The 18,257-nt window shown below is 50.7% G+C and overlaps 1 protein-coding gene across 2 annotated transcripts in view; it reads left to right on the top strand.

Moving 5' to 3' along the window:
• Nucleotides 1-18,257, top strand: part of GALNT14 (polypeptide N-acetylgalactosaminyltransferase 14) — a 196,343-nt gene that overhangs the window by 151,122 nt on the left and 26,964 nt on the right. For both annotated transcript variants that reach the window (XM_058668119.1, XM_004582712.3), the window contains exons 4-7: nucleotides 6,120-6,187; nucleotides 8,273-8,338; nucleotides 8,483-8,604; nucleotides 17,200-17,287. In XM_058668119.1, coding sequence (XP_058524102.1) covers nucleotides 6,120-6,187; nucleotides 8,273-8,338; nucleotides 8,483-8,604; nucleotides 17,200-17,287 — 344 coding nt within the window. The remainder of the gene's footprint in view (nucleotides 1-6,119; nucleotides 6,188-8,272; nucleotides 8,339-8,482; nucleotides 8,605-17,199; nucleotides 17,288-18,257) is intronic.

Here is an 18,257-nt window from a genome sequence, read left to right on the forward strand (position 1 = left end):
CCCCAGCACAACTGGTCATTGTCATGCTCACGTTACAGCTCAGGAAATCCAGACTCAGTAGTCATTAAGTCATGCAGCCACATGGCTAATGATAGAAAAGCCGGATGTTAACTCTTGGCGCCTCTGACCTTATGCCCCCCTTTCCCAGTAGATTGTGTAGATAGAGGGCAAGCCCAGTGCCCATGAGCATCCCAGGGGAGGTGTTAGGACCAGGTGTACACAAAGTCACCCCCTCTCACAGAGCCAGAACCTCGCCCCAGGGGAAGGAACCCCATGACCCCAACTGGAGCCTCTTAGTGTCCATCCTGATCTGCTTGGCGACACCACACCAGAGACAAAAAGCTGGCTCAACGGGCCAGAGTGTACCAAGCCTGGCCACACTCCTGTTGTTTCCCCTCTGCCTCTTTGTCCCTGCATGGCCGGGGTGGTAGAAAGTTCCAGGTACTGAGAAGTAAGTATAGCATGAGGGTTGCTGAGATCCTCAGCTCCCTGTGGCACTAATGCTGCCAGTCCATTGTGCAAGGCTAGCACTGCTCTGAGAGACACAAGCACCTACCCAGACCCACAGTTGTCAGCCTGCTGCCACATGTCCAAGCATGAGGCTCTGATGTCCTTGGCACCTGGTGGGCTGGCTCCTTCCACCAGCCGCCAGCCTGTCCTGGCTTCTATATCCACCCTGCGGGTTGCCTGATCCAAGTTTGCCTTCCCAACAAGGCAGCAGCCCTTGGCAAGCACATGTGCCAAACTGCTGTCAGGTGTCACCCTGGGTCTTGCTGCAGATGAATAAAGGACTTGTTGATTTGTAAGTTAGCAAGGGTATGGTGGAGGGCGAGATTCTGCTCTACCCAATCCCCTCTACAAGGGCAGCCCTTGCCTTCCCTGTTCCTGGGTGCTCCTCCCCAAGGCACGTCTGTATGTCTGGCAGATGTTTCTGTGAAGAGACTGTTCATGCCTGAGATGAGCTCCTCAACATGCCAGACTGGCCTCTTTTGATCCCTCAAAGAAGTTCTGTGACAGCAGGCACCTGTAGTCTGAGCACAAACACACACATGTGTTCACACATGCACAGGCATGCACACACTGAACCATCGGGGCTTCCTCCAACCCCTATCTCCCCATCACCTCTGCTGCCCTTACTGTGTTTCTCTTGTTTGCACTCTTTAGTGAGTTCCTTTTGATCTGATTCTTCTGTTGCCTAACTTCCCCATGACTCTGTTTAATTTTATTATACAATTCCATAGGCTCTGGAATTTCCCTTACCCCCTCCTTCACACCGATTTTCCCTGTATTATTACAATAATAGTCCTTCATAAGCAGTCTTAAGCCCATCATTCTCTTATTTGAGTGTATCCTGACATTATGAGTACAGACAATGGCAGAGTCCAGTATCCTATTGTCAAGATATATTTACCAGTTTCATTGGGAGTTTATCTCTGGATTTGGAAGTAGAGATGCATACTGCATTGTATCCTCACATCTGGATATGATAGTCCCTATTACACAGTTACTATACATCCTCTTAATTGAAAAGCCATAAAACAGAATCAACAACAGGAAGAAAGTTATGGCTCAGTTTCTGACCAGGGTTGTGGGGATGCTAATGGTACTTTGAGATAGGCTTGCCAAGGATTCATTCAGTGAAGGGACCGAGAAGTGTGTCTGACCCAGAGTAAGCCCTCATCTCCACGGCTCTGGAGGGGAGGCTAGGGGCTACATCCAATACTGCGCTTGGAACCCAGGTTCAGGCCCTGCCCTGCCACTTCCTGACTCTGTGACCTTGGGCAGCAGATCAACCATGTCTGCAGAAACAGGGATAAAAGGCACCTTTTGTGCTTTGAATTCTATCTTTTTTCTTCCAAAAGCCTTCTTCTTGGAAAGGTGGCAGGCATTCTGGGGGCATTAAACTATTATGTCAGAGCTCCTAGGTTAACCCGAATACGTCCCATACTGAGTTTGTGTTCTCAGGGCCACCTCAGCTGCTACCCTCTGATAACCTTCTCCTTCTCCTCCTGCTGCTCCTCCATCTGTCCACAGTGATAACGCCACTTCCTCGGTATGCTAAGATGCTAACTTCCCATGAGCATGTGCTATGGGCCACAGAACTCTGGTCTCCTGCTGCATCAGCATGAGCCTCAGCCTGAACCGGGCAAGGGGAAATGTGTGGAGGGAAAGGAAGCTGGGAAGCGGAGGAGCCAGGCCCTGGAGTTTTCCTGACTTCCTGAGTTGCAACCAGAGCCCCACCATCCACCAGCCTACTAGAGGGACAATCCCTAGGGCCTGTGCACTCTGTACGGCCACAGCACCATGGTGCCCATGAAGGGCCGCACTTCTTAGCCAGGAGAGCAGGTGCCTCGTATCCTGCTTCACAGGAGCTGTGAACATGAACAGGCAGGCACGGACATCTCTGCCTCAGCTTACTTCAGAGCAGAGGCTACCATTAGGAGTTTTCTGGCATGCCCAAGGAGATGTTTAGAGCAGTGCCTGGCACACGAGGTGCTTACACAGCTGTGCGCAGCAGCCTTCATCCCTGACTTACGGCAACATCTAAGGCACCACCTTCCAGCTGGAGCAGCCACCTCCTGAGGGTTTGTTGTACGTGATTTCTTCCCCCCCCCCATGATTTATTTGTTTTTATTGGAAAAGCAGATATATACAGAGAGAAGGAGAAACAGAGAGGAAGATCTTCCGTTTGATGGTTCATTCCCCAAGTGGCCGCAATGGCTGGAGCTGATCGGATCTGAAGCCAGTAGCCAGAAGCTTCTTCTGGGTCTCCCATGTGGAAGCAGGGTCCCACGGCTTTCGACCTTCCTTGACTGCTTTCCCAGCAGGGCCTCTGGGATTAGAACCATCACCGGTATGGGATCCTGGCGCATACAAGGCGAGGACTTTAGCTGCTAGGCTATGGCGCTGGGCTCGTGCGTGGTTTCTTAAGCCTGTTCTCCAGCAACTCCAGTTCAGCGAGCCTGCATCAGGCCCAACCATTTGTGTCTCAAACACATCCCCAGGTGGTAGTGAGGCTGCTAACTCGGGGACCACACGTTGAGAACCATAGCTGTAAAACCTGCCTGTTGCTATTATGAACCTCCATGAATAACCCGTTCCCATGGCCAGAGAGTAGCTGCTGCGTGCCAGGTATGGTGCTAAACTTCTTTCACATAGCTGAGGAAGGCAGAACATCAAAGGGTGTGTTCTCCCCAAAGCCCTCCCAGGTGGCACAGGGCAGCTACCCAGGTACCGTACTTGAGCCCAGGGTGATCAGTTGCACTCCAGAACAACAGCAGTCAGCTGTCAGGCGGCTTCAGGTCTTCATTCAGCTGGTGTTTATGGAGCATTTGATAAAACCAGCCCTGCCTATAACACTGTGGAGTTCACGAAGCAATTTCAAGTACATTTCCTCATTTCAGCCGAACAAAAACCCGCAAAGTAGGTCAAGTATTAATATCGCTCGCTTTTACAAGGGAAATGTAATTACAGAAGGACAGGGAGGCTGGGAGCAGAGCAAAGCCTCTCAGGATTGCACAGTGCTTACATGGTGGGGGGCCCGCCAGCCTCTCTGGGAACTCCGTGTGGACCCCACAGGCAGAGGGCAGCAGGGACATAAAAGACGGAGGACAGTTGTGTCAGCAGGAGCAGGTGCAGCTGCCCGTCTGGCAAGGAGGTGAGCTTTGTATGGGAGACTCAGATGTCACATGATTCTAGGCAGAATGTGACCCATCTATGCCAGTGAAGCGAGTGCCTACTTCCAGGTGAAGCCCAGTATGGAAAGATTTGGGGCAGCTGGAATAGAGGAGGAGGCAAAGAAGTACATTCCCTATGCAAAGGGCAGGGGGCTGTGCTGGGGTTGGGTGGGGAGGACAGAGGGGTGTTCCAGTAGAATAGGGGGAACAGCCAGGCAGAGATGATGGGACTGAGAGAGGGTGTGCAGAAGCGAGGGCTCGGTAGGTGCCTGCCCTGGCCCAGTCTCTTTCCCTCTCAGCCACCCTGTGCGCTCCCAGCCCCAAGCCCCTGTTGAGGAGCCCCTGCCATGGCTTCAATTGTTCTGATGAGAGGAGCGCAAACAAGCCAGGTGTTACCAGGAAATGGTCTAATTAGCACGTACTGCTGACGATTCCCCCCCCGCCCCCTTCTTTCTTTCTGTTTTAAATCCTGGACATTTTTTATTTGCTAATCATCTCTCAGTTCAGTCAGTGCACAGAGCTGCGCACGATTTACCTTTTGATGTTCACAGAAGAGAACTCTTGAATTTCAAAGAGCCGGCGGGGATTTGAGGTGGAATCGAATGCAGAAGCTCCAGCGTAATCAAACCTCATTAGAGGTTATTCTTCCCACAGGCTTTCCCTCTCTCCTGCTGCTGGCTTCCCCGCCCTCACTGATTGGAGGGCTGGTGGATGAGTTCACCGTTTTCCTTGGGACAGATGCGTGTGCCTTCACCTTCCACCTCTCTCTGGTGGATTGCTGCAGCCTCTGTGCCTTTTTTGTCCCCCTGGTCCCCGCAGGCAGTGACAGTGGCTCAGGGCTCTTGGCTGGGATTCCTCTCCACCTTACACTAGTTGCCATGGTGAGAATTAAGGCTTCATAAATAAAGGCAGCTCCCAGCAAAGTGCCCTTCTAGGAGAGTCTTCAAGCTGCTTGGAAAGAGTTCAGGAGACAGTGGGCCCTCCAGGCTGACCCCTGCAGCTCTCTCCCATGGCCCCATCTACACCCCTTCTGAACATCCTCGCCCATGTAATCAGGGTTCTAGGTGGCCTGGGTGCCCCAGAAATGTTTCTGACCAGCCGTGGAGTTTGAGAGTGTTTGCAAGAGTGTGATTTGGTCATTGCTGTAAGACCTGAGATCCTGAATCAACTTTGAAGCTCAGTCATATCCCTTGACCAGGGATCCACAGCATAGGCAGGGTGCCTGGCTTCAGTGCAGTTCAGTTCAAAAGTAAAATCATTGATGAGGCACAAAATAGCTATACTCGCTGCCAAGTGTTATGCTAACTGCATGGGTGCATTTCCTCCTTTTATTCTTTTATAGCCCTGGAAAGTGGGTAAAAAACTATTAGCTGCACTTTGTAGATGAGGTTAGATTGCTGCCCAGAGCAGCGAAGTAACTTGCCTGAGCCTGCACAGCTGGTAGTTGGTAGCTGGGGCAGAGCACACTTCATCCTTGTGCATCACTACATATCCACAGCAGGTATGTCCCACGCAGCCCTCCAGGAAGTGACTCCTGACCAAGTTCTGTGTTGAACCTGACCCGAGAGTCACTTGATAAGGTTCTGGCCCCAGATGCTACCATCTGGAGGAGACAGTAGACACTGGAGCTGGGTCAGTACGTGATCAAAGTGGAGGAAGTCCAGGAGACCAGCTGCTGAGGGAGCTAGAGGAGGAAGCAATGCAGCATCAGGAGATGGGATGCTGCTAGAGACTGGTCCTCGTGTGCGTGGCATGCAGGCGCAGGGAAGGCTTTGTGAGTGAGGGAGAGGCATGGGAGGCGATGGGAGAGGTGGGTCTGCTCCTCATGGCAGAAGCATCCAGAAGCGCTCACGATGTTTGTCCATATGAGGAGAGTTAGTGGGGAGAGTCACGCCATCAGATCTGGGGGCCAGGATGCACACCCTGGAGGCCACATGGAAGTGGGCCAGGGCCAGGAAACAGTGGCACTGAGGCAGGGTCTGACTCCAGTCACTCTGTTGATCTCACGGAAACACAGAGAGGAGCCTGGGTTCTTACAACATGGACTCGGGAGCCTGACTGCCCAAGGTCCAAATCCCAGATCTATCCAAGCTCAGGGCCAGGCAGAAGAGAGGTGAGAGGTGAAGAATGATGGGGGTAACGTTTTCAGATGGAATCAGCTGATCTTGCTCGCCGAGTTGATTTGGGGTTTCTGGAAGATGGCGAAAGTGTTGAAGGGATCCCTTGGGTGTCTGTCTGGGTGGCTGAGTGGATGGAAGCACCATTTCCCAAATGGACAAAACATAACCCCCTCTGCACTGGCTCCCGGAGAAGGAGCATGACTGGACCAGGCCTCTCAAGTGGCTCCAAGTTGAATAGAATCAGGTGTATTTGAACCTCAGACTGGTATGTGTATTTTGCAGCAGGAAGTCATTATGACTCCCCTCTCTTTCTTTCCGTCAGCATATTAAACCGCACCCCTCTGCACCTGATCCAGGAGATCATTCTCGTGGATGACTTCAGCAATGACCGTGAGTAATGTCTCTCACTGGCTCCGTAGGCACAGGTGTCTGCATGGTAGCCTATACACCTGGAATGTTGTGGGTATATGCGCATGCCTATACATGCATGTATGTGCCTGTAGACATTGTGTATGTGAGTGTGTGTGCATACATGTGAGACTGCACAAGTGTCACACCTGAAAAGGGACACCACACCTTGGACAGGTCAGTGCTGGGACCCCAAGTCCAAAAACAACCCCATCCATAGACATTCCTGATTCTCCAGCTGTATTAACCTGTTGACCTGAACTGAGGCTAATTTGCCTTCGTCCCTGAGAAATCTGTACAGGCCTTGTCTTGGGGATTTCCCATGTGGCCATAACACAGTGAGCAGCTTCCAGACCTCGAACACCCTGCTCATCACCATTTCCTGCCTCACATTCTTCTGGTTGTCCTAACAAAGTGCCTGGTGCCAGCCAAACTCACACCTCAAATCCTCTTTCCCAGGGGAAAGCATAGGGAGGTCTGTAGACATCTGTGTTTTGGGGTTAAAAGGCACAGTAATTAAAGCAGCATTGTTGAAGTTCCAAGTGTAGGTGGTGCCCACACATCCCGCAGCCCAAGTGTAGCTCCTAGGCAGAACTGCCTCCCCTGGTGACATACCTGGGAAACAGGGTGACTGCTGTGGGCAGCACAGAATCTTGGGGGTCTGGAGACCATTCCCACTAGCACAACTTCTGGGAGCCGGGCACAGGGAGCCACTCTGCACTTGTATCTGACATGCAACCTCCAGAACTCAGGGGAGTGATGCAATGTGTGTTGTACATGAGGCCTGAGGGAGTGAGATCCAACTCCCGGTTCCAGGATCGATAATCCACGCTCTCTTCCCCCATGAAGAAGCACTTGGAAGTAGGGAGATGCTAGCCTTGCTGGGGTAGCCAGGCACCATGGCAGAAGGGCCTGCTACTAGGCTCATATTAAAGCTGAGAAGCCTGATGGTTTAGAATGTGGACTTAGGAGCCAGCCTGCTGAGGTTTCCGTCTTGGACTTGGAGCTTATATCCTAGCTGCATGCCTCAAGCCAATCACTGGCCTGTCTCCTTGTCTGCAAATGGAGGCGCTAACAGTGGATAGGACTGAGGTAAGGATTAAGTATGTTAACATATCAGAAGCGCTTAGAACAGTGCTGACCCAAGGAAGTCTGCTTACATTTCTCCCGCTACTCTTGGAAGTCCAAAGTCAAGCCAAGGTTCACAGACTGAAAGTGAAAATGAAATAAGGCCTACCAGAGAGGGTATACCTAAGAAGCTGTTGAGCTTGACTAGACGATAAGATGCTGGACTCTTTGTTTGATATATGCTTACAATGGGGGAATCTCAACTGAACTTGAACTGTGGTTATGCAACAAGGTGGAGGAATCCACCATGGTGGGAAGGTTTGGGGAGGGGTGGGGAGAATCCAAGTACCTATGAAACTGTGTCACATAATACAATGTAATTAATGAATTAAAAATAATAAATAAATTTTAAAAAATGAAATAAGGCCCAAAGTATAGAGTCCCAACCCAGGGACCTGGTGAATCCAGGAACTGATGCCACAACGACAAGCCCAGGGGCATTCTGGACAGGTGTCCAGCTGGGGTCTCTCACCCTCCTTGACATGGTTCTTCACAGTGAGGAGGCCAACCATGCCCTGTATAGTGGAAAGCATCCTAGGCAGAGCAATCCACGAAGAAAATCCCAAGTCTGCCTCATCTGTCCCCCGCCTCGCAACAGCTGTGTCAGACCGCCAAAGGGAACTGGACCCTAGTCTCATGCTTTTAGTGACCTATAGCCAAGGAAAAACATTCCCAGGAGCCACACCAAGGTTTCCAACCCAGAATGATTTCAAGCAATATGGAGATCCCACTGGTTACTGCCCCATTGTGCTAAAGGGCTCAGTTGGGGCCATTCTATTTGATGAGGACAGCCATGTGTGAGAACAGCAGTGATCCACCGTCCCTTGCACTGCCCAAGAGCACCAGTGCATGAGACCCTGGTTCTGTAGTTGGACTTGGAATGGAAAACTGGGCAGGGCTGCCTAAAGCCCATTAAGCTTTAATCTTGTGTCTCCACAGCTGAGGACTGCAACCAGCTGGTCAAGTTGCCCAAGGTGAAATGCTTACGCAACAATGAGAGGCAAGGTGGGTCTGGGCTGCCGGGCAGGGGCTCAGATGTAAGTGGGGGAAGGGGTCAGGATATGCCATGCGCATGTTTGTAGGGGAAAGGCAGTTGGGTGGGGGGCTTGCTGGAGTGTGACCTGCTCCATTGTGTGCACCTGCCTGCAGGTCTAGTCCGGTCCCGGATTCGGGGTGCTGATATCGCCCAGGGGACCACCCTAACTTTCCTGGACAGCCACTGTGAGGTGAACAGGGACTGGCTGCAGCCCCTGTTGCACAGGATCAAGGAGGTGAGTGAGGCCAAAGAACAGAGCAAGATGCCTGCCTGCCCCCGCCACCTGCTTCCCCCAACTCACTGGAGCTCCTTACTTTACAGGTGTTCCCCTAGGTGCTGGGTGCAAATTGGTGGGATGGATGCCTGGCCCTGTTTTGCAGATGAGAGAGCTAAAGTGGGGGGACAATTCCAAGGTCATGGAGCAAGGCCAGGAGCTACCTGTTGAATCTGTCACCCACAGGGGGTTGGGAGGGGCCTACAAGTGATAAGTGAGAAACTGCTCAGGTCTGTTTCTACCAGACCACAAAAGGTTCCAGAAATGAGACCCTCATGCGTGCCTTTGGTGGGCTGTTGTTTCCGGAGCTGTTATTCCAAGGCCAGTCTAGGAAGTAGGAGTCAAGTGTTTTTAACATTTCTGAGCAAAGTCTCCAGAGAATTCTGAAACCCAAGTATCTATGTAACTGTGTCACATAATACAATGTAATTAATGAAGTTAAATAATAAATAATTAAAAAAAAAAAGAAAAAAAAAAAAAAAGAAACTTGGTCTGAGAGTTGTTAGTTGGAATTCCTGGGCCAGCACCCTTGATGTCACTATCGTAGCACCTTCGGGAGCTGAGCATGTTTCCTGTTCACTCTCCCAGTCGCTTCCTGATTCCTGCCTGTTTCATGGTGACAGCTTAGGAGCATGAGAACACTGAGCTGTGTATACAGCATGGAAGGGAACCAGGAGTGCCTCACGAAGCATTTGGGGCAGCGAGCAAGTGCCTGTGGGCTTATGGCATGCTCATACAGGGGGCGAGATGTATCAGCCCGCTGGGGACCATTTCCCCTGAGATAGGGCAGCTCACCAACTTGGCACCATTTACCTTCTTGGTGAGGTTGTGCAGAGGGTGGTGGGTGGGGAATCTGCCTGGCATCAGGGGAGGGGCTTTACTTAGCAAGGAGACTGCACCCCATGCATTCTCCCAAGGGGCTCAGGCTCCATCCCCCTGCCCAGCCTAGCACTCTAACAAAGCTGGATGCCCCCTTGCCCCTGACTCTGACCAGGTGCACTTTGCCCTTTACAGCATTTCTTCATCCTCACAAACCCACTCCCTCCTCTTCAGGGCAATCTCCCAAGTCTCACCTCCTCAGGAAAGCTTTCCTGAGTGCACCACCAGCTGGGATCACTCCTGTTGGTAGCTGCTGCCTGGACACTCCCCATTTTCTAGGTTTGGTTCTGTGTTTCCCACCCCCCATCCCTATAAAATCCCCAGGGGGTACTCGTGGCTCTTTTGTAGCCTCCTACTTGATGAAGAGTTGGTGCTCAGTGCTTGGAAAGGAGACCAGCTGCACTGGGGAGGTGATAAAGTGGGGGGTTGGGAGGGAAGCAGGCTCCTTCCCTGCCCCTGTGGTAATTCATGGACACACATTGAACATCTGATTTGAACAGTACCGGGAATTGGAAAAGAACCCTGCAGAAGGAGGCAGCCCTTGAGAACTCAACCTACCACTTAGCCAACCCACCAGGCCCCCTGTAACACCGGCCCTGTGCCCATCTGCCTGTGACCCGCAGGGAAGGGGTGTTCAGGAGGCGAGTTCAGGGAGAAGCGGTGTGGAAAGTTGGCTCACGGGGAATCTCTGGGAGAAAGGAATGCAGAACACACTTGGGCAGCTCTGTGCATCCGTGCATGTGAGCTGTGGGCTCTGCCCTGCAGCCTGTACTGCCACCATTGTGCCTGCGGATGAAGAGAAACTGGAGGGGAGAGACCCAACAGTAGCAGAAGGCGAGGGAGGCAGAATTAGAGGCAAGGCAAAGGAGCTGGAGTTCTTTGATGCGCAGAGAGAAGTGGCGTTGGAGGCCGTGGTTCTCGTTTTAGAGATTTCCTATGGCAGAGGTAAGGCGCTCGTTATTTACTGAGGCCAGGAAAGTTTGTGATGGTAAACCTTTTGGCAGAGGAGCAGGGACAGAGAAAGTGGCCCATCCCTTCTCTGTCACAGAAGTCCCTGGCCATGGAGACAAGGCCGGTGCAGACATTTAGGAAGACACGCAAGAGTGCAAGGAAAACTAATTGCCCGGACTGCTGCCAAGGGAACACAACCTCTGTTCACATGTCTTGCTGTTACAGCTCTTTTTCATTGCCAAGGGTGCCTTTTTTTTTACAGTTGTAATCAGTCTGTGGTTAACATAACTTTGTATTCTGCTTTGTTTCCTTAAGATCCTGCCTAGACATTTCCCAAGCCATGATTCTAGACTCATTTGCCCTTGGCCCACAGCAGCAGGTGTGTGGCTATGTACACTGTTGGGCAGGCAGGTCTTCTCCGAGCAAGGAGGGAAGGTTATGGTCTCAGGCACGCTCTTCTGCCTGCCCTACCTCGCAGGGACCTCCTGCCCCTGCCTAGCCCCCTACCCTGGCCAGGCCCCCAGGAGCTGAAGTTCATGTCCCAGTTTCTCATCTGATGTTGAGGACTACCAGGCTAGGGTGTGGTCAGGACTCCAACCTGGTCCTAACCACCAGCCACCCAGAGCTGTGCCTGGCCTCTTTGGGGGCAGCCAGCAGAGCAGTGGACTGCCCCAGAGCCCTTGCTCCTCAGTTGACTCTATGTGTATTATAAAATCCATTCAACAAGACTTACCATTTTAACCATCTTGAAGTGGGCAATGCAAAGATTTTCATACCTTCCCAGGGCTGTGTAACCCTCACTATGATCTCCTTGGGTAGCTTTTCTTCTCCCCAAAAGGAAAGCCCACACATGTTAGTGGTCACCCTTCATTCTCTCTCTTTTCCCACCCCTGGCAGTCACCCATTTGCTCTGACCCTACGGATTTGCCTCTTCTGTATGTTTTATAGTAATGGAGCAATCCAACACATGATCCTTTGACTCTGGCTGCTTTCACTTGACATATATTTTTAGCTTCATCCACATGATAGCAAATACCAGTATTTGTTTTCTTGGCCAAGTAATGTTCCCATGTGCTTTATCTATTCTTCCATGGATGGACATTTGGGTTGTCTCTACATGCTGTTGCTTTTTACTGGTATGGTTGTCTTGTTACAGACACTTTCATACAGGTTGTAGTTTGAGGACCTGCTTTGTATTCTTTGATGTATGCATTAGCTACTAGTGTTGGTGGATCCCCCTGCTAATCTGTCTCTGCACTACTGGAATCCCCAGCTAGGCTTGAATCCTGGAGGTGTGTTGAGCAAGTCATGATCTCTTTGGACAAGTTGCATGAACCTGCAGAGCCCTTCCCAGCCCAGGAGCTTTTAAGAAGGCAGCCTTTTCTGTGGCCACAGCTTCCCTGACCTGCGTGGTGAAACCTTGGTGCCCCAGCATGAGGCTGCCCACACCTGTCTGCCTCCCTTGGTGGGAGCTCTACTTAGAATCATTTGGGCCCAAGATGGGGCTCAGCCTCCCAAGCTTCCCTCGTTGGTCCTCACCACTGTGTGAGTCCAAGATTTCATAGCAAAAAGAGATGAGCCAGACATGCCCCAGAGCTGGGTGTGGCTCTGCCCCTCACTGGACTGTGGAAGCTAGGAGGGAGACCCCTAAGTCTGGGGCCAACGTGGACAAGTGGCTCAAGCACACATGCCCCTGGGAGTGTGGGGACACGTGTCAGCCCGTGTTTCTGCGTGTCATTGCATGTGTCTTGTCCCCCAAGTTGAGCAAGATGTGATCTTGCAAGTGGAAATGGAAATGTTAAGCTGTAATTGGAATTTGGGGTTTTTCAAAAATAGAAAGAGATAAGAAAGAGGCTGGCTGGAGCTGTCATGAGCTGTCCTCAGCTGGTGTGTTCCCTGTTGAAAGCTGCCCCAATTCGCCTTCTCTTCCCTCAGTTAGCTGATGCTACTTGAGACAAGCACTGAATTATTTTTTTTAACATAGGTCTCTCTCTTTTTTTTCCTTCCTCCTAATCTGTGAATTTCTCTAGTAAGAAAAAGATTTTCGGGAATCTCGATCCCTGTAGATTTCAGTAAATTTATAGAAAGAATAGCTTACATGATCTGCAATGCCTCCTTACAAACTGTCCCCCTTGTTCCCCATAAAAGCCCTGTTCAGAAGGCAGACTTGGGGCAGGCACTGTGGCTTCCCTCATCAGAGTTCTGGTTCAAGTCCTGGCTTTTCCACCTCCAAACAGACTCATTGCTGATGTGCCTGAAAAGGCAGTGGAAGATGTCCCAAGTACATGGGCCCCTGCCACCTATGTGTGAGACCCAAGTGGAGCTCTGAGCTCCTGACTTCAGTTTAGTCCAAACCTGGCCTTTACAGGCATCTGGGGAGTGAACCGACACAGGGAAGATCGATACGTCTCTCTCCACCTCCTTCCCCCTTTGTCTCTGCCTTTCAAGTAAAGTGAATGTTTTTGTAAAGGCAGATTATTTTGTGTACAATCATCTGTCTTCACCTTCTGGATGAAGAAACAGAGTCCAACAGACACGTATTGGTTTAAGATCACACATGTTTTCACTGCTCAGCCTTTTGGCCAAGATCAAGTCTAGATCACACATGAAGATGGCAGGACCAGACTGGGAATCCAGGTGTCCTGCCAATGTGTCCCTGTATCACAGTGTCACTTCCTTGAGGACTCCCCCCTCCACAGCCCTCCCTTCAGGCCAGCTTAGAGGCTGTCTACATCTGCATTGGAGTTACCTACTCCCGTGAGTTCTTATTCCTAAAGCATAATAGATTGTCAGGAATGCTGGGTGATGATCCAAGGGAACTTCCCCAGAAGTTTTGGGTTTGCCCACTCCTGGTGTGGTTTTGATGGCATGGAAGATTTGTTGGAAAAACTAGAGGTGGGATGGCAGGGATGATTGACAGCCTTTGGCTGGCACCTGCAATCTCTATTGTGGCTCCTAGTAAAGGCTGGGCTAGGGTGAATACAGGCTTGGAGTTGAGGAAGGTGGGGAAAAGGGGGTGGAGTCCAGGATCTGCTGGGGACTCTACTTGCTGCTAGTTGAGCTTCAGTGTGGCCCTAGCTGCAAAGATGCATCTTGTGGGACCTGCAGCAGGGACCTTTAATGGATCTTCTGTTTCACTGGGAGACTCTCAATCCGTGAGCCTCCAGCTCACCTGCAGTTAACTGGCCTTCTCATTGCCAATGCCAGTACAGTGTCCTCAGAGGGAGTTAACAGATGTCCTCTTTTAGCCAGTGCTGATGGAACACCTGCTACCCAGCAGGCTCTGGATGGGGTTGGGGTTGCGGGACAGAAACGGACCCCCAAGATCCCCCAAAGAGGCCGTGTCTTGGCTTTGGTGGCTCATGTATAAACTCTCTCAGATCCCGTTCAAGGTCAAGCTAGCACACAGCTCTTAACCCCAAACAGCCCTTGCTTGTCTGGTATCTGTGACTCCCAGCTGTTCAGATGCCACCCCTGAATTGTGACAGGACTAGAGGAAAGGGCAGAAATCCCCAGATTCTGGTGCAGTCCTCTTAGTAGTGTGTTATGGCTAAGCACTTGTTCCAGCAAGGGTGTGTGGCAACACACTGAGGGTGTCACCAACACGAAGGCTTGCCCATACCTTGTTTTTTTTAATTTTTTTTATTCATTTATTACATTGTATTATGTGATACAGTTTCGTTGGAACTGGGAATCACCCTACCCCTCCCCCGCCCTCCCCCCATGTGGAATATTCCACCTTGTTGCATATCCACTGATCAAGTACAGTTGAGATTCCCTCTTTGCAAGCATAAACTAAACATAGAGTCCAACATCTTATAGTCCAGTCTAGTTCCTCAGCTTCTTGGGGAGACCCTGTCCGGTCCGAGGGCCGAACTATCAGATTATCAACCCAATCAATTAAAGGCTCCAACATACCCTCAGCAACAATTAGTGTAACTAATAGTTATAGTATTGAGTAACCAATATGTTAAAAACAATTGCGATTTCTTAACCATCTTCTGTGATCACCTCATTGTCAATTCAGTTTTAGTTTATACACAACATATAACATAATATACATAAAATAACATGTTTTACATAACATCGTATCCTCTTAAGTTAATGCAAACATGTGGTATCTGACCTTTTGGGATTGGCTCATTTCCCTTAGCATTATGGTTTCCAGTTTGGTCCATTTGGCCACAAAGAACTGCATTTTGGTTTTTTTAATAGCTGAGTAGTATTCCATGGAGTAGATGAACCATAGCTTTTTTATCCAGTCTTGTGCTGATGTTGCCCATACCTTGTTATTCGAAGCTGGTCACATGGCCACAGCTGACTATCCTCATGGACCCTCATACCCCTCCAGAGGTCAAGTTGAGTTGACTCCGCATAGCCTCTCAGGTATAAGCCAAGGCACCCAGGTCAGCAAGGATACTCTTTTAGGCATTCCAAGGACTCAGCTTGCCTCCCAGCAGCTTGGCAGGGACTGAGCATCTTTGGGCAAGATCAACCCTTTATTGCACAGAGATCCACAGGAGGACCTGGTACCACTGCAGGTGCTCCCAGCTTGGCAAAGACTGTAATTCTCCCCAAAGAAAAGACCTCTGGTTTCCTAGGACAAAGCAGAAGCAATGAGAGCATCCCTGTGAGCATGTGTGTATGCACACGCACACAAGTGTGCATTGTGTGTCAACAGACACCCCATGTCAGCAGCCTGGGAAGACCCCCCCCAGAGGAGCTGTGGCAGCTGGGCAGGTGCAGTGTGACAGCAAAGGAAACAGCTGTGATGCTTCGGTGGCAGGAGCCATGCCTTGGAAATGAGCATTGCTTTCCTTGCGGCTTGGTTGGTTTTCAGAGACGCTTCTTGCTGTCAGAATGAATTGCACGTGGGAGGCAGAGGGCCACATTAAGTCTGTGAACTTAAAATCAGCACTCGGTGAATCTGGAGCTTCAAATAAGAAGACAGCTTCATCCAGGGGGAAAGATGGAACCTGGTAATGGAATGACTTCAAGGAGAGCAGAGATTCCCAGTGATACAGCCTTGGGTGGGTGGGTGGTTGGTGCAAGGAACTGAAGGAAGAGCCATCCCACCTGGCTGCAAGTGCCCTTAGGGGCCCCTGGGCTGCTGGACCTGTAGCCAGCTCTGCACAAGTGTCTGGGTGTCCACCCATTTCATTTACAGTGCTGTGGGCAGCCAGATTTTCTGCCTGGTACAAAGGTGCTCACCCAATGTTGGGAAATTTTAAAAAAGCAAATGGTATGTGCGTTGTCCTGCTGGTCCCTGAGAACTGGAGACTTCAGTTTACATATTTTGAAAAATGTTCCCTGGGTGATTTTTTGTGGTTTGAGCTAGTGTGGTTTGGGGGAGCAGCAAGTGGTGAGGAAAGCTGTATGCAGTCCTCTTTCAGGCTGGGTTTTTTTTTTCATCAGCACATGGTGATTGTGCATATTCATGGGCATTGTGTGAGCTTTCAATACGTGTATACAATGTGTAATGATCAAGTCAGGACAATTAGCACATCCATCATCTCAAGCAGTTTTCAAGTCTTTGTATTTGGAAGCATTCAAAATCTTCTCGCTGTGTTGGAATATATAATAGAGTGTTGGAAAGCCTATGCAGCCTACTGTGTGAGCCACAGAACATGAGGCATCATTCATCCATCCTCACTATTCTGGGACCTGTTATCCAGGCTCCCTCTGCCCTCCTTCTGCCTCCTCATCAAGCCTGCGATGACGGTTATTCTGCTGGGACAGACACTGCGTGTTCTCACTCCTAGGTGGAAGTGAGGCTGTTTTTGAATATTTGGGATGTCATGCCAAGGAGTTTGTTCGTTATCTTAGAGGCAGTTTCAGTTTTCAGCTCTTGAGTGGCAGGGTCATTTTGCACATGGGAAAGAGGTGTGACAGCTCCATGTAGGACAAAGTGGGAAGAGAGTGGGGTGGAGTAGAGTTTAGGGGTCCAGTGCCATGCCCCAGGTATGAGAAGGGGCAGGAAATGCAGGTGAATTCAAGGGGGACATCTTAGAGGCCATAGAGCTAGATCCAGTTGATGGGCAGGATGAAGCTTCTAAGATTAATGTTGAAACTTAGTTTTGTCTGTGTGTGTGTGGCGGGGGGAGGGTATGAGGCGGGCTGTTAACAGAAATAAAGAAGGAATGTGTATGGGGAGAAGCTGTTGGAGCCACCCTTGAGAATGCCAAGTGAAATGCCATGTGGGAGTGGGTGGTGCCGTGTTGGATCCCAAGTTGGAAGCGAGGATGGATGTCGGTTGGGCTGGAGGCACAGGTGCATCTGTCCACCCGTTGGAGCTCTCCAGAGCTGCTAGCAGAAGCTGTGGGTGTGGAATGAGCTCAGAAATCCCCACTGTTGGGGTGGGGCAATGCCTGAGACTGCAGCCTGGGGTCACCTTTCCAGCTAACTGCTTGGCCTTGTGGAGCCCCACTGGCATCTGCCTCCCTTTGTTCCCTTGGGTTCCCCCCACTTGGGTACCCCTCCCTTGGTCCCCCCCACCAGCTTCTACCAGTTTCCCCACAGTCCATGCTCAGGCACCCCCAACCACCCAGGAAAGACTCCACAGCATCATATACATTTAAACCTGAGACGTCCCAACTGTCAGGGCTCCTTGTTCAATAGAATGGAGAACCAAAAGGAGAAAGTACCCAATCATGGCCACAAAGCCTATCTCTGGCACTACGAAATTCCCCATGCACACTGAGCCAGCACCTGCTGTTTTACATACAGGACTACACGCGCGTTGTATGCCCTGTGATCGACATCATCAATCTGGATACCTTCAACTACATTGAGTCGGCCTCGGAGCTCCGAGGAGGTGAGTGGGGTTCATGCCTTTTCTTCTTCCCAGGAAGGCCTTTCTTCCTCTTAGTCATTACTACAAATGGGGTGGGGGTGAGGGAAATTCCCTTAAGTGGTTTTTCTGGCAATTCTGGCCCTGTGTTTTCCATGGGGGAAGCTGCCCATCCTCATGCACATCTATCTGCCTGGCTCCAGAGGGTTCTAGGCTTCTCTGGGATGGAGTGTCATTTAGGGGTGATGGAAAAGATCTGGGGCTGTGACTGACATTTAGGAGAAGGTGGGAGGGCTTCCCTGGCTGCATTAGCTCAATACTTGTGAGATCGGTGACATACCCCTAAAAGGAGGGGTCAGCAGTAGCATGCTGTGTTTGGATCACACATTAGGAGCTGCTGTTTAAAGCATATGACTCTTACATGGTCAAAGCTTCAGTATTGACCAGCATCAAGAGCCAAGTTAAGGTTCTTAGGCCTGCGGGTTGAGGAGATCTGAACTTTTGCAAAATCCCTGGCTCTACTGGAGGTGCCCATGTCAAATCACACACCTGTTGTTAATATACTCCAACTTGGCCCTTACCACCGGGACTGTGAATAAGAGGGTATCCCCTGACCTCCAGCTCTACTCTTGGCTTACCAAGACCTGAGACTGTAAGGGTTCCCCCAGGTATGTGGGACCCCTTGGGTTCTGCTACCTCCCATGGAGATCTTCTGTCATACCACCCCCTCCTCATGGAGACCTGCCACAACTCTCTGCCCAGGGCCCAGTGTTAACCCTGGGCCCTGAGAGATTTAAGTAAGCTGGAGACCTTTCCCAAACTTGCTGCTTACACCTTCCTAGGGTTCAAGGCCAAGGATCACATTCCATAACTGCCCATCAGTTGTGCCAGGGTCTCTCTGTCCTTCATTTCCTGAGGCCACCCAATAGAGAGACAGCAGCTGTCAGCCCAGCAGGACTTCCTTGCTGTCCTAGGACAACAGCTTCCCCAGGAC

The sequence above is a fragment of the Ochotona princeps genome, chromosome 8 (assembly GCF_030435755.1).
Source record: "Ochotona princeps isolate mOchPri1 chromosome 8, mOchPri1.hap1, whole genome shotgun sequence".
Taxonomy (NCBI): Eukaryota; Metazoa; Chordata; class Mammalia; order Lagomorpha; family Ochotonidae; genus Ochotona; species Ochotona princeps.